We start from the raw sequence: 27,816 nt of genomic DNA on the forward strand, positions 1-27,816 counted from the left end.
TCGGACAAGGGTGAAAAATCTCGAAGGTTCTGTGTGCAAGTTGCGCACTTTAAAGATCCCTGAAGTCCAAAATTGACAAGAGTAGGCTTCGGCCGCCACCTGGGCAAAATTCAAAATGTCCTACCAACTGAAAATGTTTTATGTGTCCCGCGCGCCCTTATGCAGTTGCGAGCGCCGTAAAACACTTACTTACATCTACAACAAACAAACAAAAAGGCTAGAGGATGTGGCCAGGGACAACCATGCGTGGCGTCGACTGACGGAACAGGGAGAAGGTTTAAGAATTAAGGGGGGGGGGGGGGGGGGGGGGGGGGGGGTTCACCCCCAAAATCAAAATTCGGCTCAAAATCATGGAATTTGAGTTGTAGGCATTTTTAGCTTCCTCAACCTCTCCTACAACTATTTCATCGCATAAGAACCCCCCAAAAACCGTATTTCCCCCCGTACCGAACCTGTTTGTAACCGCCATTTCCTCATAAAGTCAGTATTTTATTTTTCTTTATCGGCCGTTTTCTCAAAATACGACTTTCCTCTATACATTTTTGAATAACTCCACCATTTTTCATCCAATCTTCATAAAATTTTCACAGAATGAAGAGAAGAGGTAATACTAAAAATTCGTCAGTTGAATTTTTGATATATGGAATAGATTTTTGTTGGTGGTGTCTGGAGTGTGGATTTTCACGGATTTTTCGCAAACTTGAATGCTACCTCAGGAAAAAATTCATTAAAAATTTTCTAATTCGATTAGGAAAAAAACAACAGACACATTTTTAGATCTAATGTTTGTGAACACGCATGCAAAAAAAACCCCAATCAATTTCCATCAGCGATAAATGCGGTATTCATTACGTAAGACATGTCAATAAAATCCAATATGGCGGCGTATCCATGGAAACGAAACTTTTTTCTCAAATTTGATTGCGGATTTTAAGACTCCTTACTATGCTTGTTATATGTGTGAAATGTGGTAAAATTCGGTCGAGTAATAAGCGAGATAGCCTCCAGGTGTAGCCCCCCCCCCCCCTTCCTTAAAGAAAAAGTAAATGAAAAAATGAATTATCATCATGAAGTGCTAGATATCCAGATCTAGATCTACGACAGCCGTCCGTGACTATGGTTCACCATTTGTTTCTTTGCTCGAATGCTCTAAAAAAAAACGACGAGGTAGGGGTAGACCCATGGCATCAACTATATACTTTGCATCTTTGATAAGAATTCATCAAGTCGAACAAAAAAACCCAACATGAAATGGATTTTCTACGAATTCAATTTCATTTCAAACCGGATGTCTCTCGATGGAACTTCATGAAAGGTAACTATGGACGCTCGTGAATTCACTTCAGTTGAAATAATTGAATTCTGTATTTCTTGATGGAGACAATTCGTGGTAATAAGCCCAAATACTGGTAGATAATTAAGCAGGGCTTCTCGTATTACGTCTTAGGTTATCGTGCAAAGGTGGACAATCTTTGAAGCAGATCCTTGTCTTATGGCCTTCGCATTGAAGTTAATGATCTTACTTGAAACACTTGAGTCAGTTGAGAGTAGGCCTAGCCAAGAATCTAGATCTAGATCTAGAATCTAGATATATCTAGATCTAGATCTAGATCTAGATCTAGAATCTAGAGTCTAGATGCTGAAACTTTTTATGTGACATTTGATCTTGCTATGTGGTATTTGTATTTCTAATGTGTTCTTTTGATCTGAAAAAAATATAGATCTAGATCTAGATCTAGTACGTAGGCCTAGATCTACGTAGTACAGTTTTTTTTTTTTTAAAGATTGCTAGATCTAGATCTAGATCTAGTTTCTATACAGTCGGTGCCGGCTTTAAGCACGCTGACATAAAGCACATTTCAGACTCAAGCACGCTAAACGGCTCTTGCCGAATTTTTGCTATATAAATTACACGCCTTTAAGCACGGTAACTTCAGTTTCAGGCACGCTTTTACAAGACAGTCAATACTTTCGCGATGACCCATCGAAGTTCGAACACAGTCTACACTGCAGCAGTGAGTGTGTTAAGAGAAACACAAAGAAAGCAATTGATGGTCACACGCGAGGAGAGGAAGGCAGAGAGATGCACACAGCCGCGCGCGTGGACATAGGATCTAGCCTAGGGCAAAGCTACACACAGACAAAAAAAAATGCAAAGAGAGTCGGGGAGACGAGAAAGGGAGGCTGGCTGCGATTTCACTTTTGACCCTCGCTATCTAAACGGTCAGAGAACGTATAGCTCGCTATCCATTAATCCTGATTGTGTATCACGCGCGGGTGGGATGAAGGCGGTGGTATGAATGTGGCAGGGCAGTGGTACGCACAGGCAGTGTGTAGGCCTAGTGTGCTGTATCATGACTGGCCGTCTAAATTCCCATACGACCACAGAACAAAAACAATTTTAAGCAAACAGAAACTAGAGTCTACCAAGGCGGGTAAAAATAACAGTGCACACTTTTGGAGGACCGCTATAGGCCTATTTACAAACGAAGGGAAATAGCACGGGAAATTTTCTACGTGAAAATCTCTGGATTATATCTACTTCGCACTCAAGCACGCTTCAGCATTAAGCACGCTTAAGCTTTCTCCCGATGACCGTGCTTAACTCATTCGCTACGTACTATTTTCGGCTTGTGGACGAATTATTTTCGGTAGGGCGAAATGAGATGATGACTAGTGCGCAGCTCACAGGTCTTGGAGGCCATAAATTCAAATAAATATCAACATATTATATACCAACATTTTCAGTATGGTTTATAGAATACATCTGTTTTGTTTATTTGAGTATTTTTCTACTTTGGTTCCTGTAAGAGGCGATTATGCAACACAATTGTGATTGGCTGCGGATAAAATTTGAAAACAAAAAATTAATAATCTCAGATGAAACTCAAAAAATATGTTTGCACCTAGTCAAATTATACATCAAAATAACCATATCTGTATATAGAACAAGAAAATATTGAAAAATGAGCAGTTATTTACATACATTTCAAAATATTTGTACATTTGGATCATAACCTCCGATATTGAAAAAAAAATTAATTTAAAAATAATTTTGAAAAAAGGATCCCAAACAGAAAAAAACATTCGTATCTTATATGGATTTATTCAGAATTGCATTTGGAATAAACCTAAACATTTGTCTTGGGTGGTACTTTTAGAGTAAATTCACCAAAAAGTAGTGATTTTTGGGGAGAAAAAAAATATTTTGACTATTTAGATCTAGCACTCAAAAATATTGATTTCTCAATTACAGTGCACTGGCAATTTGAGTCCAGTAGTATCAATATTATAAAGAAGAGTCCTACATTTCTTTAGTGAGAAAAATAATTATACACAAAAACATTTTGATGTGTAAAAGTAGGCTACTAAGACTTGTGTCTGGGCTATAATTTGGGCTTCGTGATAAAACAATGTCGCATAAACTTCGAAATGGTGTTTCAAAACTGAATCAAAACTTCAGATTTTCGGTGGAAACGCTGGACCCGGAAGTCAACTTTATATTATGACCTTTATTATAACATGGATATGTGGATTGGAATAGAAACCAAGCTAAAATTGAACGTCGGTTCTCGAGCCGCCTGGGGCGGCTTAGCGTACTGACGGCACTTTAGCCGCGCCGCCCCCTACGGCTCGGCGTAGCGAATGAGTTAAAGCCGGCATGGACTGTGCCAATGTATTCATCCGATGTGCTCTTGAGAGTTGTTGAGAAAGGATCCATCCATCCATCCGTCCGTCCGTCCGTCCATCCATCCATTCATCCATCCATCTATCCAACCACAGTGGGAGAAAACTCGCGGGGTGTAGCGAGGTTTACTTCACCAGTCAAATGGCGCAAAAACTAGAGACACAGACACAGCTTTATACACCCCAGACCCTATGTTTCCAAAATGACATTAAATTAAAATGTGCAGGGGAACAATGTCTTATTCACATGTGGGCTAAAATGTAGTTTTTACTTCTCGTGACGGTTTATACTTTAAATCCACCCTGGCTGAAGCGGTCTTTTTAGGCAATTGAAGTGTTGGAAAATAAGGTCCTTCCTGTAAAGGTAACTTGTAATCCACCAGAAAATAAAAAATAAAGTAAAATAAACCTATAACTGTTGCTAGTCTACACAGCAACTTAAATCAGGTGAGATCAGCCTACACATTCAGGGTGCTGCTCACCTGAAAAAGGCCATTTGGAAACACCAATTCCTAACTAACAGTCTACTTCCTAACTAACAGTCTACTGTTCTCTATTTTGATTAGAGTGAAAAAGAAAAACAAAGGAACGCATCAACACAATACTAGCTCAAAGCACAATGTAGCTACACATTGGCTTTGAGAAACAGTCCATGAGTTTCATATCATTCGTCACGGTAACATGCTGGCTTAACGATGGCTTTGCCGCTTCTGCTGAATTGCGTGCTGCCACTGCAGTTGTAGATGTCGCCTGCTGATTCTGCATTTTTGACGTCACTGGCTCCATGGACAAGTGCGATGATGGAGATGGTGGAGGCTGCTCTGGAGGGCCTCCACTGTTACTCCCAGGATTTGGAGGTAGAACTGGATCAGCATGCTTAGAAATCGGAGATTGGTAGACCTCCGAGGAATCTGACGCTGGAAACTGGATGTACGGCGACTGCAGACTCCCGCCTCAGTACGCCGCCTGCTGCCGTCTTTACTAGGTAAGACCTAGGTGCACACTGCTTTACAACCTTGGCTGACTGCTTCCAACCCTGTTGTCCGTCCAGTTTGATGAAAACCGGATCACCTGGTCTAAGCTCAGACAAGGCCCGAGCTCCGAAGTGTCTGTCATGGTAGGATTTTTGTTTCTACTTGTAGACTCTGTCCTTTTCGCGCAGCAGATGCGTGTTGACTGTGCGAGGCTGTAAGACTGTGGGAAGTGTTGGGAGTGTCGTCTTCATTTTCCTCCCCATCGCTAGCTCTGCCGGGCTAGCCCCCAGTCCTGGTATTGGTGTAGCTCTGTGCATCAACAATGCCAGAGCGTAGTCTTCTTGCCTTAACAGGCGCTTGGACAGTTTGACTCTGCACTCTGCCGCTCCGTTCCCAGATGGAAAGTGTGGGGAACTGGTAATATGCTGGAAACCCCAGTCTTGGGCAAATCGTTGAAATTCGTGTGACGTAAGATTGGTCTGACTGTCACTGACTACTGTCTCTGGGATGCCATGTCTCGCAAAGATGATTTTCAGTTTTGTGACCAAAGTTGAGGCTTTCTGGTTGGGCAAGTACCCAATGTCTGGATAACATGAATAGTAGTCGATGACCACAACGAACGACCGACCTTTCAGTTCAAACAGGTCAAGTGCTACCTTCTCAAATGGCCTATTGGGAAGTGGCGTTGGAAGCAGAGGCTCTTTGGGGTGGGATGCTCTCTCTTCCAAGCACTGTCGACAATTTGCCACTCTTTCCTTTATGTCTTTCCCAATCTGTGGGTACCACACTGACTGCGCTGCCCTCTCTCGGCATTTAGCTATTCCCATATGACCATGGTGAATCTTCTGAAGAACCTCTTTTCTCATCTCTAATGGGACGACTATTCTTTTCCCTCTCAACAGTAGCCCATCTTGCACACTCAGCTCGCTTCTGATATCGTACAAGTTTCTGGCAGCTAGTTGAACGTTTTCTTTGTATGCAGGCCATCCATTCAGTGTGTAGCTCATGGCACAGTTCAGTTCGACGTCTTCTTTCGTTGCCTGTTTGAGCTTTTCAAGTGTTGTGTCTCTGACTGGCCACGACGCTTCTACCTCTCTTACGTGTGTGTGCACGTCTCGATGTGACGCTCTGTCTTCGTCTGCTAGTGGTGCTCTGCTGAGAGCATCAGCCACTAGCATCTTCTTGCCCTCAACGTATCTGGCAGTTGCGTTAAATCTTAGCAATCTAAGTAACAGTTTCTGGCACCGAAGAGGTGTGTCTGATAAATCCTTCGTATTGATCTAAGGTACTAGGGGTTTGTGATCTGTCACAATCTCTACTGCTGGCAGTCCGATGAGATATTTCCCAAATTTCTCGCACGCCCATGTGGATGCTAAGCACTCCTTTTCTATTTGTGCATATTGCTTTTCTGGCTTTGACAGTATTCTGGATGAGAAAGCGACTGGACGATCACCCTCTTCGTGTTTTTGCAGCGGCACAGCTCCCAGGCCATAGCTACTGGCATCAGCACTCACTGTCGTTGGCAGTTCTGGGTCAAAGTATGCCAGCGTCGGTGCTTCTGTTAACAGTTCCTTGACCTTTTTCACTGCTTCGATTTGAGATGGACCCCATGTCCACGCTCTTTCCTTCTCGAGTAGCTCTGTCAAGGGCCGGGCAACAGTGGAGAGATTTGGAAGGTGACGCCCGACGAATTGTACCAAACCCAGCATTCTGCGCAGCTCAGTCAGGTTTGTGGGGTCTGGCATTTCGATGATTGCTGACGTCTTGCCGTCATCCGGTCTGATCCCGTCCTTGCTGACGATGAACCCCAAGAATTTAATCTCATCCTTTCTCAGCTCGCATTTTTCTTGGTTCAGTTTCACCCCGGCATTCTCAAGCTTCGAAAATGTTTCTTTTAAGTGTCTCTTGTGCTCCTCTGTGTTTCTGCTGTGAACAAGAATGTCATCTTGGAAACAAATTGCCCCCTCCTGATCACCGAGAATCTGTTCTATCATCCTCTGAAAAATCTCGCTCGCCGAGCAGATCCCTTGCGGCAAGCGTTTGTAGAAGAACCTTCCTTCAGGGGTAATAAATGTAGTCAGTTTTGCATACTTCTCATTAAGTGGAACTTGGAAATAGCCGCTTGTAGCATCTAGTTTGCTGAAGATTGTCGAACCCTTTAGTTTGTGCAAGACCTCTTCAACGACAGGGAGCATGTACTTCTCACGTTTGACGGCTGCGTTCAGCTTTTTGTAGTTATTGCATATTCTTACTCCCCCTGATGGTTTGATCACCGGCACGATCGGTGAGCACCAGTCTGTTGGTTCGTCGATTTTCTCTATGATCCCAGCCTGCTCCATTTTCCTTAGTTCTTCTTTGACCTTGCTTCTGAGGGGAATTGGGATTCTACGGGCTGTATGAACACTGTACGGCTGAGCAGCTTCCTTCAACTCGATTTTCACTGGTTTAGTTTTGATAGCATTTTTATCTAAGCCTCCAAACAGCGAATCTACCCGTACTACTAGTCCCATCCTCGCGGCAGCCTCTCGGCTCAGAAGATTTTCTGGTGCTGGTGTCACATAAACTGTCACTGCGTATTGTTTTCCTTTGACTGTAAAGTTCACGGTTGCTTTGCCGGGGCATTTCAAAACACCGCCCGGGCTTCTGAGTATTATTTTGGTCTTCTGTAGAACAGGTCTCGGCTCTAACTCAGCGAAGTCTCTGCCGTCATGATTGAGACGTCTGCACCCGTGTCAATCTTAAATTGCATTTTGTGTGTGCCGACAGCTACCTTTGTTTTCCATTACTTTTAGTTTCTATTGACAGTAGGTATGCTTCTTCCTCTTCTTCATCTTCCACTTTTACTTCGTTGATTTTCTTTCTTGTGTGGCACATTTTGGCAAAGTGATTCTTCTTGGAGCATTCTCTACATGTTTTCCCATATGCCGGACATTGTCGTCTGCCGTGGGATCCCCCGCAGTACTGGCAATTGCGCACGTCTTGCTGGTCACTGCTTCCTCCGCGTCCCCGCAGAGCGGATCCTCTGCGTGGTCCCCCATGCACACTCCCATGTTTGAGGGTTCTCGATCCAAAGGATTGAACGGCATCGACATTTGGCAATCTTTGCTCTTTGATTTGGGCCTTTACTCTTTCTGTTTGTCTTGCCATAGTGATAGCTTTCTCAAGGGTTAAATAAGGCTCTAACTGAAGTTTCTCCGACAATTCTTTGTCAGTAATACCCAGGACTAGCCGATCCCTAATCATATTGTCCTTATCTGGGAAAGCTGTATGCTCAGAGAGTTCGTATAAACTTCTGACGTATTCTTCTATGGTCTCTGTTTCTTTCTTACAACGTTTGTGGAACTGAGCTCTCTCATGAATTACATTTCGTTTTGGGCTGAAATACCCATCAAACATTGTCAGAACTGTGTTGAAAACATTGCTGTCATCCTGTGAGAGACCAAAGGTAGACAGAATCTTTTCTGCCTCAGGGCCCATTGCATATATGAGGCTACTAACTTGGACTACTTCACTTTTCTTCGTCAACTCGGACGCAGTCCTAAATCTGAGAAAAGTTTGTCTCCACGAAGCCCATGCTATCGGTTCATGAAAGTTAAAATTAGCTGCTGGTTTAAAAGTCATGTTTCTTACCGTGAGGTTTCTCTACATTATATCCTACTCTTGTGTGGTTCTTCTGTCTCACTCACTCACTTATGACACCATGTATCAAGGTTCCCTTCACCAGTCAAATGGCCCCAAAAAAACTTACAGACACAGAGACAGCCTTATATACACCCCAGACCCTTTGTTCCCAGAAGCCTTGAATCTCAAGACAATGTGAGAACTGCTCATGGAGTGTTTACAATGAAAGGGAAACAACTGATAATATAATGGACAAGCAACTGTGGTGGATTATGGATTATGTCCCATATCATTACTCGGGGCGAGCAGTCAGCAGGAGATCTTTAGAGGAAGAACCCCCCCCCCCTCTTTAAGCAAGTGTTTCGCCCCTAAATTTCCTGACACTCTAGGGGGGCGGGGTCACATTCAGGTCATGACTCCTGAGTGCTCTCCTGCGGTTTCTGTTTGTTTGTTTTCTGTTTTATTGCGCTGATCATGGGCGAACCTTCAAGGTTTTGGGCTATTTCTGGGTCTTCAGTCTGTGTGTTTTTGTGCAGTAGTGGAGCCACCAGTGGAAAATAGCAAATGTGAAACTATATAAAAATCTACTCTACTTTCTTGTCTTCTGTCTGTTCTATTTGGCCCAGCTGTCATTCCGTCTCGTCTAGAGCCAGCTTGAACTCTTTTCTGCTGTTTCTGAAATGTTCTTGATGGCTGTCCTAGCAGTGTGAAAGTTGAGGCTGCCACAAACCTTCGTGCTCCCACTTCCACATGTTTGCACTTAGATCTAGGTTTGTTTTAAAAGTACGAATGGATGAAAAATTTAATCTTTTATACAAATGAAGTGAAATGGTATTAATTTTAATGTTTTTACAGATTTATTGAAGAGAAACAATGTCAACACAAGAGCAAGAGTTGCACATCACTGTGCGAGCAAATGACCAAGAAAAAGTGGAGACGCTCCTAGCCTCTGGGGTATCAATCAATTGTTTGTTCTATGGATGGACTCCCTTCCAGCTTGCTATTGAAAATCGTGAGTTCATTTTTTGTTATTTGACTTCACATTGTTGTGCTTGTTGAATCAGAAATCATGCTCTGTCATCCTTAGATGGAAGGCAAGTGTTACTTTTTAATAGTCCTTTAACAGAAGAGATGGACCTTACCTTTACTAATAAAGTTGTCTGAAGCAGCACTGTATTGAATATTTGTATGTGAGACTGCAAGAATTGTGGCATGTGTCGGCGTCTAGACTTGTGGCATGTGTCGGCGTCTAGACGTTGTGACTTTTTGCTACCATCTTGTTGCAGTCCTGAGTATTCTGCACTTTAAAAATATCAAAGATCTGTTCTAAAACGGAAGTTATAGTGAAAGTTATTTTAGTGAAGTCTAAAATTGGAAGAAAGCGCAAATTAAGAAAAGCGGGTTCAAAGTTTCAACATGCATATTTTTTTACATCTTAGAAATGCATTGCCTTGGCTCTTACCAGCACATGGAGTTTTAGAGAGGTTATTAGACAGCACAACAACATTCACAAATAGAATACATCCTCTTCGTAAAGTCTAAAAGAAGAAGTGAAATAAAGTGTAAGTTATGGAATGTTAAAACTTTTGAAATTGAAAAAAAAAAAAGGGCATAATGCAGAAATAAAATTAAGTAAAATATCTATAGAGTCTTCAGTAAATGACTTTGGAATAGGCCCTATGTAGGATGTTTGGCCTTGGTTTAAATAACTCAAACTAGACTCAAGATTACCCAATCTTATATTTTGTCTTCTAGCTCAAAAGTACGTTTACCAACACATACGGTACCCAATTCTTGCAGAGAGTATTACATAATATATGAGTGTCATCATAGGGAAATCAGGCGCTCATCAAAATTATTAAATCTAAAAACCGACATTTTCCACCTGTAAGGCAATTTCTATCAGTTTAAAAAATGTTTTGATCACAATATACCATTCATAATGTGTAGTCAAAAACATATGTGAGGCAGCGCGGTGGAATCAGGCTCTCGTCAATATTTGGGCTTACAGAGTTATTGGTATCATCTAAAAGCTTGTTCACTGTCTTTATTTGGATAAAAAAAGTATGTATTTATCTTGAATACAAGTCGAGATATTTGTGAATGAAGGAGGTGGGGGTTACCTGTTTTCAGAGGTAAAATTAGAGAGAAAATGGCCGCCAAAGATTAGTTATTTCCTTAGCTTAAGAGTCCGTGGTAACTGAAAATTTACATTTTTGTGCCTTTAATCAACGTTTTTAATAAAAAGTTAATGGGCATGAAAGGTGTTGAGCCAAAAAACAAAAATTTGATAAAAATTCTCAAACCTGCGGTAAAATGCAAGTTTCTTCACTTTGAATATTTTGACGAGAGCCTGATTCCACCACGCTGCCTCACATATTTCTGTGTAGATTTTACTGAAAAACATTGATTAAATAAAGATACAAAAAATGTAAACTTGCAGTTTCCAGGGACATGGCTATTGAGATAACAAAATCCTGGCAGCCATTTTCTCACTAATTTTACATCAGGCATGAGGTGACCTATGCCTCCTTCAGTCGCAAATACCACAGCTTTTGTTCTTGATAGATGACAACTTTTTTCATGCATAGCAAGATAAAAAAGAGCTCACTTTAAGGTGATATCAATAGCTTAAAATGCCCAAAAATTGATGACCGCTTGATTCCGCATTTTAAATAGTAAAATACAGTAGGCCTACAGTGTGGTCATTGAAGCTTCCCAATGTTAAGGAATTCTACGAATGATTATAAATTTTTAATTTAAGTTGTCCGGGTTATTTCGAGGAAACTGTATGAATTGTGTCTTTCACTTTGATATGGAAAAAGAGAAGAAAATGATTTTAAAATTACTCAAAACACATGTCTTGCCCTCCATTCAATGTTCAGTATTAGATTAACAATAATAATAATGATAATAATAATCGAGTTGATAACTATGATGATGAAAGTAATAATAATAATAATGATAATGATAATAGAAATTATTGATAATAATATAAATGATAATAGAAATAGTAATAGTATTGATACATATGTAATAATGATAGTAATGATGATGATGAAAATAATGATGATTGATAATGATGATGATGACTATGAGGATGACGATGACGATGATGATGATGATGATGATGATGATGATGATGATGATGATGATGATGATGATGATAATGATAATGAAATGATATAATAATAATGATAATGATAATAATAGAGATCACTTGGCACCCAATCCCTGATGTATCTAGGGGCTTTTTACATAAAAAAAAAATTGACAAGTTACAAAATGACTCAATGTTTCATACATGATAGCAGTCCCTCATTGTACAACAATCCTTTCAAACTCTCATGCCCCCATAATATACCAAGGTCTGACAAAACCCACACACAAAAAGACAATTACAGTGGCTGCTGATCATCCTTGTTGGAAAAAGAATCAAACTAACTAAGACTAAGAATAAGATGTAGATAGATATAATGTCTTTAGACCAGTTTTAAATGTAGTCAAAGTAGACATTTCTCATACGCTGTGGGAGGGAATTCCAGACCGAGGGAGCAGCTGTCAAAAAAACTCTACCTTCAATTTTTTAAATTTTCCAACTTAAAACAGATCTTGTACCTGAGAAAAATCTCAATGGAGAAATGTAAAGTTCTCTCAATTTTCAATGAGCAAATCTTTATGATTACCATCACTGATGTGAAAATTGGATTAGATGGGTAGCCTATATAGTTTGGTAAAGATTTGATGCCCCTCTCAATACTGTAATGTTATGCAAGTTACAATAAAGCTCCTGATTTGATGTTCATCTCCCAAAGGACAGAGATAGGAAGCCCTGAAAATTTCCAAAACGACCTAAGTTATGAAATACCCCACTGGGTTATCCTCACCAGCCCAGCATGATAACTGACAGTCATTTTATAAATTTGCCAGGAAAGAAACAAACAGATTATTATTTCCATTTAGCCATATTATTGTGACTTTGTTATAAATGTCTGTTTTAAAAATCTTTTGTTGCAGATTTAGAGAATATGGCAGTATATCTGATTGAAAAAGGCTGTGATTTCCTCTTCCATGACAAACACAACAATACTCCATTTGAAGCAGCTGTGAAAAACAACCTGTGGAAGGTGCGCTCATGTCCTTTACGTACATGAAACTTTTTTGTTGAACTTAATTCTACAGTAGGCCTATCGATTACTCATCGATTACTCAATTTTGTGTGCTTCTCTGAAAACTGGCTAATCTTTCCTACCTGATTTTTAGAACTGTGCCAATAGACTCTTTACAAGATAATGAGGTAATTTTATATTAGTCTAGCACACACAGCGAAATTGGCAGGACATGGTAATCTTTTCGTTATGTACGAATTTTGCTGAATATGAATTTTAGGCTATGTATGATCTTTGCTAAGTATGAATTTCAAATATCTTGGCAGTATACACTGTCTTCAAATGCCCACATTGATGCTGAAATAGCTTATATGAATACAGCTAGTACATCCTGTGGAAGACTCAGAGCAAGGATTTGGGACTGCTGTGTATGTGCGAAAGGGTAATAGAACACAACAGCGGGGACTAAACATAGTATTTGTCGACCAGGAGAAAGTGTTCGAAAGAGTGAACAGAAACAAGCTATGGAAAGAACTCGAAAACTACACTGTAAGAGACCAAGAGTGGGTGCACGAAGGTTTGTGGCAGCCTCAACTTTCACACTGCTGGGACAGCCATTAAGAAAGCCAGCAAGATATCTGGATATGATTTTAATAGATTGGATGAAATGTATAACACCACACATATAAAAAAGATAAAAAGCATTATGAACGACCCATCACATCCCTTTTCCTCACAAATTGTAAGATCACGCAGCGACAGATATGTACCTCCAAAAACAAAGAAAGAAAGATATAAAAGAAGTCTTTTACCATCTAGCATAAGGCTTTTGTCCAAATGAGCATAGATGTGTGTTGTTCTTATAACTCCAAAGGTCTTGTATTTAAATTCCTGCATGTGGTTGAATGATGCATTTGATGTAAATGTACATTTTGTCAGCTTTACTTCTCTTTTCATATTGAATTTTAATGAGAGTAATATATAATTAAAATTCTTTATGTATACCTGCATGTGTTTTACGGTCCTGTACAGCTAAGGAAAATTTCTCTCTGGGATAATAAAGTACTATCTTATCTTATCTTATCTTAACTTCTAGATAACATCCATGCCATTTACGAGAACAGCATAAGTACAGTAAGAACGTTGGAGGGGCTCACATAATGGTTCGAGATAACATCCGGAGTAAGACAAGGTTGTGTCCTATCACCACTATTATTTATCATATATATGGATAGAATTACTAAAGAGGCCAAAACAGAACCAGACGCCCTAAATGAATTACAGTTCGCTGATGACCAAAGCCTGGCACACAAAAATGAACGAAGTCTCCAACACCACACCACCAGATTAAACAAAGAATGTAATAACTATGACATGAAGATCAACATCAACAGAACAGAGATAATGAAAGTAAGCAGAAAGCCAGGACCACTCAGGATACACATCAACAACAACAGTCTCAGACAGGTCCAAGAATTTAAATACCTCGGAAGTATATTCACAGAGAATGGGCGACTGAACAGAGACATTGAAACATGAGTACAAAAGGCCAATAATGTTAGTTACCAGCTTACTCCACTACTGAAACATCCTAACATCCCCATGAAAATAAAACTCAAAATGATCAACACCATATTCATCCCAACAATCACCTACCAATGCCAAACATGGACCATGAACAAGACACTAAAGCAAAGAATTACAACATGTAAAATGCGATGCCTTAGAAAAGCAGTATACAAGACCAGGCGAGACAAAATTAGAAATCAGAAATCAGAGAAATGGTGGGCACAAATGATGTCATGCATCACATCCAACACCAAAGAATCAAATGGTTCGGACATCTCGTGCAATTACCAACGCACCACCCATGCCCAGCACAACGTGCCTACATAAAAAAAATTCAAGGGCAAAAAGGCTAGAGGGCGACTGAGAAAGACCTGGATAGACGGTGTCAGGGAAACATTAACCACCCACGGCATCCCCCTGACCAGAGCTCTCTAGCTGGCGACAGAGAGACGTCTCTTTCTTCCCGCGACACCCAAAAGGGTATAAGCGGCGGATAAAAGTAAAAGTAAAGTAAAGTGTATGTGGCATTCACACCAAGACAAAGTTGAAAGTGTACAATGCTGTAATGCTTCAGCCCTGTTTTATGGTGCTTTTTGTACTATGGCAAAACTTGGTGGTAAGGGGGGCTGATGGTATAATGGGGGTCGGTACAATGAGGTTTGACTGTAAATTAACAGCACATTTGTTTTGTTTTTTATCCGCTTTGTGGTCTAGGTTGTTGCAGCGTTGCTTGACGAAGGTGTGGACGGGAATCAGGTCTTGTCAACTGGAGACTCTGCTCTCTGTTTTGCTGTGGAGCTTGGATCTTTTGATCTGGTCAATGTCTTTCTTAAAGGTAAATGAATTGACGTCTCCCTTGCAAGCGCTGACTTAAAGGTTTTGTATTAAGATATTGATTTATCTATCACTCCTGAACAAAAACATCTTGTGCAATGTACATGTATAACTATAATTTAGACGTTACCGCGGGGGTTGATGCAAATGCTTTGTTTCCTTTCTCAGATAAAGACTTTTCTAGAACAGTCTTATAGTTCTTACTTATTGTATACATGGTGCACCACTCCATAGAGATAGTAAATAGCATCCTACATGAAATGATACCGTGATGCTTGGACACAACAAACTCGGATTCAACAAAAACTTGAATTTCACTAAACAAAAAAAGCAAAAACAGGGGGGGCTCTCGTGGCCCAGAGCCTAGGTTAAGGTGTTCGCCTCTCATTCAATAGGTCCTGGGTTCAAATCCAGATAGTGCGGAAATTTTTCTTCTTTAAAATTGTCTTCTTTCACCTCCTTTCCTTCTCTCTAGCAATATTCTGTCATCTGCTTTTGTCTCCCACTTTCTGCCCCCATCCTCTCACATACTTTACCCCCTCCTTTTGGTTTTTGACTCTTTCTGCAGCCTTTCAACTGCTACTCCTTGACTCCTTCTGACTGCTGTCTTTCAGCCACACCCCTGATCTTATGGAAGGAAAGATCTACCCTAGCCTTCTCGGACAAGGTCGAACAATTTTGAAGGTCCCATGTGCAAGTTGCGCATGTTAAAGATCCCTTGGTAGTCCAAAATCGATAAGAGTAGGCTTCGGCCGCCACCAGGGCAAAATCCAAAATCTCCTACCAACTAAAAATGTTAAGTGTGTCCCGCGCGCTCATTTGACCTTATGCAGTTGTGAGTGCCGTAAAACGCTTAACCAAAAAAACAACAACAAAACCTCTCAATTTTTTAATTCACTAAGATCGACAGAACAGCTCGGATTCAACAAATACGTAGATGAGCAAGGCATTCTTCTGAAATTTGAATTCTAATTCACTGAAAAACTAGTCACAGTTTCATTTTGATTTTTTCCACACATGTAGGGTAACTGATCGCAGGCTTTCAATTTAGCAAATAAAAGAAATTTTCGCCAAAAATGAAAAAAGGAGTTTTTTCAGCTTACGACAAAAATGTTGTGGGCATGGAACGTCAGTGGAGATCACAGATACGTCACCTTTACATTTTTTTCCGTCTACTGAACAATAATAAGTTAGCCTTCTAGACATAGATCTAAATAATCAATTACGTACTGGTCTGTGGAAAGAAATGTTGCTGTATGCTAGACCCTACCCTGCAATGCAGCTCATATTGGTATAATATATACAACGAATACTCGAATTCAGCAGAATTGAAAGTCAGGCCCAACAACTTCACAATACTATATGTATACAGAAGTCTCCACCTAAGGTCCCATCGCTTACGATCCTGGTTTGCCTAGGATCCAGCTGTTTTATGATAACAGGACTTTTACTATACAAAAGTCACCCCGAAGGTCCTGCTCTGATTCACTCTGAAAGTCTACATTCGGCTAAGATCCCGCATTTCAGATCGTAATTTACAGAACAAAAACGCAGGAGGACACAGCTGATCAACCAAGAGTGAAAAGTTGAAAGAAATTATTGAAGTGACCGTCGCGTCAAAGATCAGCCACTCTCATGAATGTGATCACATAAGTGTTGTAAAACTTTGTGAAACGGAACAATGTTTGCCCTCCACCTAAACTAACATCACTCGCTGGGTGGGTAGGGCCTTCACGTTTGCTCCAGGTAGGATCACATTGAACTGTGAACTCTTCCCTGACCATTGCAGCAGTAAATTTGCGAGACAGACTAAATTTTAATTGGTGTGGTAGCAACATAATGGTGCGTAACAACAAAGACGGGGGAACTTGGTCAGAGATGGAAAGCTATGAATTTAGGAAAGATAAGGGAATCGGAGGAGCAACTGGATAAGCATAGAACTCAAGGCTCACGATAGGATAATAAATGTAAATGGCATGCCTCATGCCACTGTGATTGGTCATAGAGGTTGACCACTCTTTGCTCGCCAGAATATGTCATAAACCCACCCAGGTGGTACGCCAGATCATTTGGAGTGGAGGGAGACCATTTTACCGTTTCTGGGCCTTAACATGGGTCACCGTAGATTCTTCCCTTGGTCTGTCGGCTAAGATCCCGCATTTTCCATGCTCTCGAGCACCGAGATCTTAGGCGGAGACTACAAAAACATGTATATACTATACTGCATATTGTATAAATGTCACCACTGGCAGTGGGAGGAGATTTTTGATGTCTCAAATAGAGGAGTGACCCGTCTTTTACTTAATGCTAATTAGCTTTTAGTTTAACATGGTCCTTGGCCTAACGAATACATGTATAGGCACTTCACCCCGGTAGGTGAGCCTTTGAGAGTAAGTTTTCCAGAGTGATGAGTTTTTATGTGTCAGTAACCATGAAGAATACTGATGACTGAGCAGCTTCTTTGTGGGACAACAGGATATGTGAAGCATTCTGACAAATGAGTTCCTCCTTGTAGTCCACGAATGGAGACATGGGACAAAAATTGACACAGTGGTCAAACTCTTAGATTTTAAATGAATACCATTTTCTTCAAGTTAACCTTTTCTTTTTTCATTTCATGCAAATAAATTGCACAAACTCAACCAATAAATTTGACGTACCTATATCCATAGAGGGCTAGAATTTGAGCAGTAACTCATTTTGTCAGCTTGCCTCACATATGCCAACACTGAGTTGAAAACATGCATTAAATTGAGATTAAAAAAATTTGGATGGCCAGCTCATGGACAGCTTTGACATCAAGACCAGTGTGACAGGGATTATATTTACTATCACCTTTCTTCTTTATCTTGGCAATTGACTGGCTGATGAAGGAAACCACCATGGCAGAGGATACAGAAACAGCATACAGTGAACCCCATAGAAACAGTTGGATGATTAGGACTTTGCAGATGACTTGGCACTTCGGTCACACACCCAGGAACAGATGCAAGCAAAGACCACAATTTTAAACAGCCTATCAAAATCTGTTGGATTGAGGATCCATGCCGGAAAGTCAAAAGTCCTAAGGATAGATGTACTACAAAAGGAGTAGGTCACAATAGAAGGAAATGCACTTGAAGACATCGAATCCTTCTGCTATCTTGGGAGTATAATTGACAGAGAGGGAGGAACACATTTTTTTGTGGATTTTACTGAAAAACGTTCATCAAAGACTCAGAAAATTTAAATTTGCACTTTCCAAGGACACTCAAGTTTTCGAAGTCACTAAACTTTGGTGACCATTTTCTCATTAATTTTGTCTCTGAAACCAAGCAACCCTTACCTCCTTCAATCCAAAATATCTCGACTTCTATTTAGGATAGACGGGAATTTTTTTCATCTAAAGACAGACAAATGAACAAGCTTTAAGATAGCACCAATAACTCCATATGGCCAAAATTGACGAGCGCCTGATTCCACCACATCATGACACAAATAGACTTGGTTCGTGTGGTTTGCCACTAACTGTGAGTCTGTTCATTAAGATTGTGTCATTCTGTTTTTGATTTGGTGAAGAATAGATGCAAAAGTCTTTTTCAACCTTGAAAGCTGGGGTTTTCCTTGGAGGATGAAGATAGAAGTAATATTTAAGAAATATTGGGTATTTGATTTAACCTCCATCTCTTTAGGTCAGAGCCAAATGGGTTGAGAGAGACATGGAAACTCCTCAAGCCACACAAGCCCACAATCTAGTACTGGACAACATTAGAATGAAATTTTTATTTCTCAGATATGTGATTATTTTTTTTATTTTTTTGTTTAAAAAAAATAGAAATTATTGTTTATTCTTTTCTGTCCCCGTGGTTTTATGCACCCGGCATAATTCGTCCCCCAAAACACGTACTAGCGTAAGCCACATTTTGTTAGTTTTGCAGGAGAGACGTTTAAAGATTTGGGCGATTTTCACCATCCCATTGTGGCGTCAAATAGCCGACCCTGCCCTTAATATTTTGACATAACGTATGTCGGCCAACTACTTTTCAATTGGCTAGAAGCATCTTTGTGAGATTAGTAGGTTTTGAAGGAAAAATGACCTTTTTGTCCGATACGCTAGTACGTGCTACGTCAATGAAAGCCTCAATGTGTGGCTTACGTTACTAGATTGTTGGATACGTTAGTACGTGCTTTTGTATTCTAAAGCATAATGCGTTCATTGCGTGGCTTACGCCTAAATGGTAACTTCCAAATAACAATAAAAATACAAAGAAAGATCGATTTGGTTTAAAATTCACGGGTTGCATTATCCGCAACAAATGACAATGTTAACAACAGCTCGAAATATACAGACGCCAACTGTACATGATAAAAAAAACAACTTAAAATTAAATAATCACTGCAACTATCTACTGCTTAAACAAACGTTTCAATATGGACTATTCTTTTGTGAAACACTTTCCTGTTTAATATGGGTAGCAGTACTTTACTAAAAACAAAACAAGCTACAAAAAACTTGAGCTAGTATGTGCTCACTAAATTTTCAAATTTGCAAAAACAAATAATAAAGAATTCAGGGAACATTTCTACTAGAGTTAGAGCTCCACTTAGGCTTATTGGGAACATGATCTTGCTGTAGAGATGTAAATTCAATGACATATTTATAAGACTAATAAGCAGTAACTCAGAAATAGAGCAGAAAATGTGAAATTAAATACATTTTGTGTCATAACTTGACTGCTATATACTTAAGCTGGAGTTACACCTTAGCGAACAAAGTAAAATAGCTTCGCCCCAAAGGAGATCTTCACAGCCAACTATAACTCATGGGGTAAGAAAAGATAAAAAGCTTTGTGCTCTTCCAGTTTAATTACTGGTGTGGGGCCAGAACAGAGTGAAACCAAATCAGTGAATTTTTCTCTCGAAATGTTTGTTGGTCCTGAGTTCAGTTTCTGAAGTGCACAGTCCTTTACACTATTCTTCAGTCTCTTGAGGGACAGGGTTTTGAATGAACTGTCAAAGTGGCTTGTCTTGTAGAAGACTTTATCTGGCTGTTCTTTAGTGACTCGCAGTTCCATGATATTGTTCCACGAAAATGTGTCTTCCGTATCAGATCCTCTTCATGCGTCCAGGATTCTCAAGTCCTTTGATAAGCCTTTGAGATCCCGAAAGTCTTTAGACTGCATCTGATTCACCAGGTGAGGCTTTTGAGGTCGAGCGAGAGACTTCACTGTTGCTACCTGAGAAGGAAGGAACAAATCCCCAGCCCTCTTCAGGGCATGTCCTATTGCACTGTGTACAGAATTACCCTCATTCTGACCATGGTTTGTTTCAAAGAATTTCAATGAAATTTCTTCAAGATTCACACTATTGTTCACTGTATACAAAATCATCGAAGGCGTAATCGAATTTTTGTTTTGACCACTGCATCCATCGGCAAAAAGAAAAGCTTTTTTGATGCCACGGTCGTCATAAAATGTCAGGGCAAGGTGGACTGTAGTTGAAATTTCCTAGGGTTCACGTTTGCTTTGCGTTTCATCGTAAGGGAAGCAGTGACAATTTCTTTTAGCAATATTATAGAAAGTCGGGTTGTAGTTCGACAATCTCCTTTTGTAAAAGATGGCGCTCTCCTGAGTCATAGGGAGGTAAATGACCTGCTGCAAATCAAAACTTGCACAGAGAATGTTCTCACTTTCCTGAGCTTCTTTCTTGCATAGATCCTTTATTTCCCTGACCTTTTCTTTTTCTCCCACATGGATCTCAAACTTTCCCCTAAGACGTATCTTTGTTTCTTCATTTCCTTGGTGATTAATCACAAAGAGAGCACTGGTCTTTCTTGGACCGGTGGATTGACAGATTTGTACTTTTGAATACATCGTTTTATGTAGTGAAGCTTGATGGCCTTGTCCTTGGTATCCATTCCTGGATGAACATGTGGTACATGCTTGTCAACTCTTGTCCCAAATTCCTCTTCATTTTGGCTTCCTTCTGTTTGTTTGATCTGAGTTTCTTTTCCTTTCTGACTTCTTTCTCACTCCCCCCCCCCCCCCCCCACTGTGTACTGCTCGGGAACTGATCTTTGCATTCTTCCTCCCCCCTCATCAATGACTGTTTCCTTTGTCTGAAACTGATAGGGAGCATCAGTGTTCATATTCACACCAGCGGGAATCTTAAACTTTGAGGGCCTACCTACAGCTTTTACATGTTGTTGATTTTTTCCTTTGACCTTCTCGTGCTTTTTTTATGTTGAACTCACGATGCAATCTCTTTCACAATCAGGACAAGCCGCCCATACTTCAGCATTGCACCTTTTGACCTCGCATGTTCCAGGATTGAATTCCGGATCGCCATCTGAGTCGTAGCCACACTGACATTTCATCACTGTCTACCTCACTAAGCATATCAGTGTCCTTGAAGCACATATGTGCATCTATTTGTCCCTTAAAGTTCTCAGTGGCGGAAGGACACCCATGACTTTCTGCAGTCTGTAAGCTTAAGACTTCACCAGGGTTCTGAATGTCAATCAGAGTTTGAACAGTAGGGCTACATGTCAAAGAAAGAGTGGTTTTTCAGAGCGGGATCCCATTTGTAAACAAAGGACGAGTAAAAAGGGACTTCTAGAATTGGAGTCTGAGCATTCACTGCCTCACACGAAGCACACTGCTCACGTGTGTAGTTTAGCTTGTCTTCCCGCTCTCTAGAAGTGCTGCGTGATGTTTTTTTGCCAAAGGCTCAGCCCTGGCTGTGTGGCTTACGTTAGTATGTGCCGTATAATAAAAACACAACAATTGGTTAAAGTGTACGTCACGCACTAGCGTAACCAACAGTGTGTTAGTACGTGCTGTATCTTTTTGTGGGCAAGTGGGATACGTTCAAACTGGAATCGACTATATCTCAGCTATTTATTGCTCGATTCCTACCATCTTTTGAGAGGATGTAGTATCGGATAAAGAGAATCGCGTGATTGGTATAACTCGATTTCGGGTCAGATGTGGCTTACGTTAGTACGTGTTTAGAGGGACGAATTTAGCAAAATTTGATCATTGTGCATAATTTCTGATTATTTTCCTTTATCATTCTTCGTTAGAATTAACAGAATATCGCATCATTTCACATTTTTGGGCTCAGTTTGCATAATTTCAGAATTTTTCTTGCGTAAAACGATGGGGACAGTTTTTTAGTTTAATACATTTTTAAATATCCTTTTAAAGATGGTTCCCCATACTGTGGGGTTTGAAGAGTTTGACTGGAACCTCAATTGACAGATAAGTGTGATAAAGAGCTGGACTTTAAACAAAACTGATGCAAATGAAATGTATCACATTTACACCATAGATCCACCAGTTGTGGTGTATTATGGTACCCCATCAGTTGCTAAGTTGTGCACTTTTGGACAGAAAGGGGACTATATTTATCTCCTGGCCCCTCTTTTGGTTTTACTTTGATCAATCAGTTTAAACAATAGAAATAAATAATTTTTCTTCAGGTTTGTCAAAGTCAGTAACTTGTTTGTTTTAGTGTAAGAGAAGCACATGAACATGATGATTATTATTTAGGGGGGGGGGGAATTACACAGACAGACAAACAAAAAGGGGATGATTAAAGAAGCAAGTTCTTTTAGTAGCAGGCTCCTGTCGCCTGCAAAGTCAGTGACCTTTGCACTTGCTTATATTTCAATACAGGTAGTGTCAATCCAGATGGTGTCAATAAAAGGAAGGAATCTGCACTGTACATTGCATGTCAAGAGGGAGAGACAGCAATTGCCAAAGCTTTGATTCAGTCAGGTACAGTATGTTCAGAAATAAGTTGAAGAGCACTTTGCAAACAAGTTATTCGACACAGTTGTTTCTTGAACTTTGTTATATATTCTTACATGTGCGTAGCATAAGCGTTAATAACATTTTTGCTTGCCTTGATCAATTAGTTTAAGCAATGGCAATAAATCATTTTTCTTTAGGTTTGTCAAAGTCAGTAACTTGTTTGTTTGAGTATAAGAGAAGCACATGAACATGATGATTATCATTTAGAGGGGGGGAGTCTTTTTTAAATTTAATTAATCAATACCATGGGCTTTAATTGATTGATCATGATATGTGTCACGACGTAGTGGAATCAGGCACTTGTCAATTTTGGGGCATATAGAGTTATTATTATCATCTTAAAGCTTGTTCACTTGTCTTTCATTAAAAAAACCCAACAAACCAAAACCATTTGTCTTGAACAGAAGTCAAGATATTTTCAATTGAAGGAGGTTAGGGTTAGCTGATATGAAAGTTTGGTCACTGGAAATGTACATTTTTTGTTTTTGTGCCTATAATGAACGTTTTTCGGTAACATACACAAAGAAATATTTTTTTTTAAGAACATAAAAGGTGTTGAGCCTGTTGTCTAAATCTCTGCGATTGCCTGGTGGGCCACAAGCACGTGAAATGAGTGAACAAATTCAGTGTAGCCTAATGAGTGTAGGAAAATAAAGGCCCTCAGGAGGTATATAAACAGACGCAAAATTAGAGCCGGCCTTCCGAGCCGTGACTTAAATATAGGCTGAGCAAGGATCAACGCTACTGGTGGGTCTACGCAGTGGATCGAGATCCGGACCTGTAAGACCCACACACATCGTTCCCCGCTCAAAACTGTAAGCATTCAACACAACGTAGATATAGCGTTGCACTTATCATCTTATTACAGATGCTAAAATAGATAATTAAATAAAAAAACTGCCTCATGTCCAGAAAAAAGCCGATTTCTTTGATTTCACTGTTTTGACGAGCGACGGATTTCACCATGCTGCCTCACATATGTACGAGTCCTCTTTCAAGAAAATTTAGATGGCTTAGAAAGACACTGCTTCTGTCCTACATAGGCTGAGCAATCCCATGTTATGTGGGATACTATATCCCAGAAAAAAGACAGAAGCACACCATAAAACATTTTTTCTATATATGGAGATAAGATTCCTATCTTTTTGATGTAAGTTGAAGAACCTAACAATTACACCATAAGTGATGGTTCCCGGACTTTGATGCCACTGGTTACAAACTGGGCAAATAAATTGAAGTATGAGATTCAAGTCTGAATGTGGGGAGAGAGTGTGAATGTACTGTCATCTTTCTTGGTATATATTTCTTCCTAGCTCACTATTTTCACTGGTCATTTACGAGGACCTGTTCTGTTACAAGCAAGGTCTTGAAAAGTATAACATACATGTAAACCAATATAATATTCCTCCTTAAAATGCAATTGGTTGTCTGTGACTAAATTGATCTGTTGACTTTCTTCAGGTGCAAATGTCAACTGTGTTCATGAAGAGAACAGCAAATTTACCCCACTCATCACAGCAGTGGCTGGGGACCATGAAGATATTGTCAAAATTCTTGTACAGGTAAGCTTTGCTTTGCCTTAATTTTGGTGAAATATTTTTACATATCAGTTTACAGTGATCCTCATCATTTAATGTTAGGAAAAGCAAGAGAAAAAGACAAAATGATTTGGGGATAGGTACAATCTCTAATATAATCATCAGTGATATTTCTTCTCTGTAAACATGTCTTCTGTGCACCTCTCCTTTGTGCCAGTCTGTTGGCTCAACAAGTTCTGATCTGGGAAAACCTAGACCGTGCCTTCTAAATAACCTGTTTGTGTCTAGTACATGGCGTCACTTTTCGCCCGTTTCTGTTACTTTTAGTAGTTTTAGTTAGCATTACTGAGGATCGAGCCCGCCGGAGCTCCCCGGCTCGGGGTCATGGGGTTAATGAGCCCTGAAGCTACTTTCCTGGTGTCAGTTAAGACGTTTGCATTTTTGTCTGTTAGAAACAATATAACTTCTTCCCCACCCCACTCAGAAAACCATTACAGTGATGCACTATGTCTCGAGATTTATTCTGCGTTAGAATGGTTAATTTCTGTGACTTAGTTTTTGTTCTAGACAATGTTTGTAGAGTACTCAATTTGTCCTATTTTAGTTACTTATGAATAAATGATTGTTTATTTAAAAACGGCACGACAGATCTCTCCAAAATCTGTATTGAACTGACTACGAATATCATGTCTTTTACCATGAGAAATCTTAAATCTGCGTTAGTAGTAGGCCTAATAGTCAAGTTATAAGAGAAGAAAGATGCACATCTGCATTTCTAAAGACTCTCAGCGTTAGGTGTTATTTTACCATTATGCAAGAGGAAGTTACTCTGCGTTTGCTCATGAATCATGCTGTGTCTGTGGCAGCCTGCGTACAACTAAGAAAGAAATATTAGGCGATTAAAAAACCCACAAAACTGTGCAAGTACATGGAAAGAGATGAACTTCTTGTATGGAATAAAATATATATGGCAGCTAACACATTCAATCTTAGTTTTTGTGTCGGAGATATTATGCACGGACACTTATGAATGTATAGAAATCAGAACATTGTCAGTTATTACAAATGGTCATAGAAATGAAGATAAAAGCTGGAAAAGTCTGGTACTGATTCAGTGTCTCTGGAAAGCTAGAAATCATTCTTATAACCCAGTTACGAGAAGTCCGTGTTATTTGGTCAAGTTACAAGAAACTAGACTTAGATACTGTTTGTCTATTACATTGTAGCTGTATTCTGGCACTAAAATCGATTTGTACTTTTTCTTAGAGAGACTTCAGGGTAATTTTTATAAAATTTAGAGAAAATATGTGAATATTCATGGTTATATTAGAAAAGTAAAGTTGTATTTGAAGTAATTACTTCATAGCAAATTGTGTGCCAGCGATGGATAAAGTTGCAAAATTACAGCTTTCTATGATATGCACTGATACCATATTTTCTGAATATCTGCCCCAATGTTATGTCGTTTATGTTCCAAAAGTTCTACAGTTTTTGTTGTGCGTTTTAAAAAATTACTATTTTTTTTTCATTCACACTTGTTAAAAAATATGTTACAATTTAACATTGCCGACTTCAGCGTGTCTAACGAAATACCCAGACAAGTTACAATATCCGTTCTTTTTTTTTTTTTAGTCTCAAGTGCAGAAATGCATGCTTTGGGTGCATTAAATGATAATTACCATAAATACTAGGATACACCTAAAACTGTATGTTGAAAAGTACCAAAAATTAAGTCAGCCCAGACAGAGCGGTGACAGGGAGCTGACCCCCGTGACCCCAAAGTGATAAGGCGCTAGGCAGGGAACCTCCTGCTGTTACTAAAATTCCACTGCCAGTGCGCCGTGAGTAGAGCTTTAATCAACAAAAACAAAAGAGAGAAAAGAAGTTATCGTTGCTATGAAAGATTCTCAATGCCTGGAAACAAAGATGAATAAATCTCTTAAAAGTAAAGTATAACTCCTCATATCTTTTGACATCATTGTGATCACAGGCAGCTGTTTCCTGTTACTTGAGTCATAGTTGTGACCCTCATGATGACTCCGGATGTTGGGCATTATGTCAAGCCGTTGGAAGTGGAAGGTCATACTTAACTTTTACATTTGTGTCACGACGCAGTGAAATCAGGTGCTCGTCAATATTTGGGCATATGCTATTGGTATCACGTAAAAGCTTTTTCATTTGTCTTGCTTTTGGTGAAAAACATATCCATGCAAATCGAGATATTTGTGATTGAAATTTGTGGGGGTCGCCTGGTCTCAGATGTCAAATTAGGGAGAAAATGACCACAAAAATTGTTATTTTCCTGAGCTTGAGAGTCCGTGGAAACAGAACATTTCTAATTTTTATACCTTTAATTGACGTTTTTCTGTACAATCTACACAGAAATGTGTTCTTTAATTGACATGGAAGATGTTGAGCTAAAATCCCAAACCTACAGAAAAAGCCAGTTTTCTTCACATTCGTTAATTGACGAGCGCCTGATTTCACCGCACTGCCTCACATTATATTTTTTTCTGGCATTTATCTTTCAGGCTAAGTGTGACCTTGACCTTCAGGACTCAGATGGATGGACAGCCCTATGGCATGCATTCGGCAACAGCAATGAAGATATCTGCACTATTCTACTCAAGGCTGGGGCCAGCATGGGCGTCACCAATAGTGACGGGAAAACTGTGGTGCAGGAAGCTAACGAAAATGAAGATGATGAATTCATAGAACTCTTCAGTAAATTCAAAGTTCAATAATAATAATAATATTTTAATTAGATTTTAAAGAATAAAGTAAAGCTCCTGTTTTTAAAATGCTTGATCCAGGGTCACCATGGAGGTCAAGGTGTGGATGCAGCTTGTCTTACAGTAATTGACTTAATGTGAAAAGACATAGACCTGGGGGGTAAATACTTTATTTTATGCTTTAAAAAAATTATGATTCATTTTATTCCTTCTAGATCTACTTTATTAAATTTTAAAAGTTCTATGGATGAAATTTTCATCAAGATTTTATGTTATATATATATGACTAATGCCGTGTAAAGTGCAAACCCTTATTTTTGTGTGTATCCCTCGATTTATCTGCAGCAATGCTTGTCTTTTTTAGGTGTAAAAAGAATAATAATAATGATAATGATAACAAAAATAGTTTGTCTGTCAATATCTGAAAGTGACAATTGCTTCTGCAGAGGAGAAATATATACCTCCAGAGAAATAGAAGAAATTAATGTGAAGATGACTTTTGGCTTCTGTTGTGGCCAATGAGACCTATTCTGGTAGAAGAAAGATTGCCACATTTTGAGCATTCAAAAGCCCCACTTTCACGTTTATGAACGTGCACAGCTTACAGGCTTTTTTCTTGGTTTCAGCATTTCTTATTTGTGAAGCCTCATACTATAACTGCTGCCCTCCAACTGGGTCTGTCAGGAGCTAAGCTCTCCCAACTCAAAGGATTTGTGTTTCAGTCCTTCAGAGATATTGTCAGGGTAGCTTTGCAGTGCTTTTTCAGTGGGCCAACTTTTTGTTTCCCTGGGATTTTGAAATTGGGCATTCTTACGATATAGCCAGCCCAGTGAAGTTGAATCCTTTTGAGCTTAGAAAACAGAACTCTCGGCATTTGCCCTTTTGAGAATTTTGCTGTCTCACTGTCTGATATTTCATTCTGCCATTTTTAACTCATTCGCTACGTATTATTTTCG

At 39.6% G+C, this 27,816-nt stretch overlaps 2 protein-coding genes across 3 annotated transcripts; one reads left to right on the forward strand and one right to left on the reverse strand.

Annotated features, from left to right (window-relative positions):
* The first annotated feature begins 1,024 nt into the window (after positions 1–1,024).
* On the forward strand, positions 1,025–27,332 carry LOC101857193 (ankyrin repeat and protein kinase domain-containing protein 1). 2 transcript variants are annotated; one of them, XM_005102446.3, is made up of 7 exons: positions 1,025–1,315; positions 9,138–9,294; positions 12,300–12,409; positions 14,675–14,795; positions 22,453–22,554; positions 24,052–24,152; positions 26,660–27,332. In XM_005102446.3, exons 2-7 carry the CDS (start codon positions 9,156–9,158, stop codon positions 26,870–26,872), a joined length of 786 nt encoding a protein of 261 aa, XP_005102503.1. In that variant the 5' UTR covers positions 1,025–1,315; positions 9,138–9,155; the 3' UTR covers positions 26,873–27,332. The 2 variants fall into 2 exon arrangements, with proteins under 2 accessions (XP_005102503.1, XP_005102502.1); XM_005102445.3 differs by having other exon boundaries at positions 1,309–1,390.
* Positions 4,820–5,839, reverse strand: LOC101858646 (uncharacterized protein K02A2.6). Its single transcript, XM_005102451.1, has one exon. The coding sequence runs from the start codon at positions 5,837–5,839 to the stop codon at positions 4,820–4,822; it is 1,020 nt and encodes a 339-aa protein (XP_005102508.1).
* Positions 27,333–27,816: the final 484 nt, after the last annotated feature.

Source organism: Aplysia californica, unplaced genomic scaffold (genome assembly GCF_000002075.1).
Source record: "Aplysia californica isolate F4 #8 unplaced genomic scaffold, AplCal3.0 scaffold00325, whole genome shotgun sequence".
Lineage (NCBI taxonomy): Eukaryota > Metazoa > Mollusca > Gastropoda > Aplysiida > Aplysiidae > Aplysia > Aplysia californica.

Bases quoted from the DNA above. Each gene is read 5' to 3' on its own strand.
- LOC101858646 (XM_005102451.1), bottom strand. From the start codon at position 5,839: ATGCTAGTGGCTGATGCTCTCAGCAGAGCACCACTAGCAGACGAAGAC.
- LOC101857193 (XM_005102446.3), top strand. From the start codon at position 9,156: ATGTCAACACAAGAGCAAGAGTTGCACATCACTGTGCGAGCAAATGAC. The intron at 12,410-14,674 runs GTGCGCTCATGT...TTTGTGGTCTAG, and splicing joins TGAAAAACAACCTGTGGAAG to GTTGTTGCAGCGTTGCTTGA. The intron at 24,153-26,659 runs GTAAGCTTTGCT...TTTATCTTTCAG, and splicing joins TTGTCAAAATTCTTGTACAG to GCTAAGTGTGACCTTGACCT.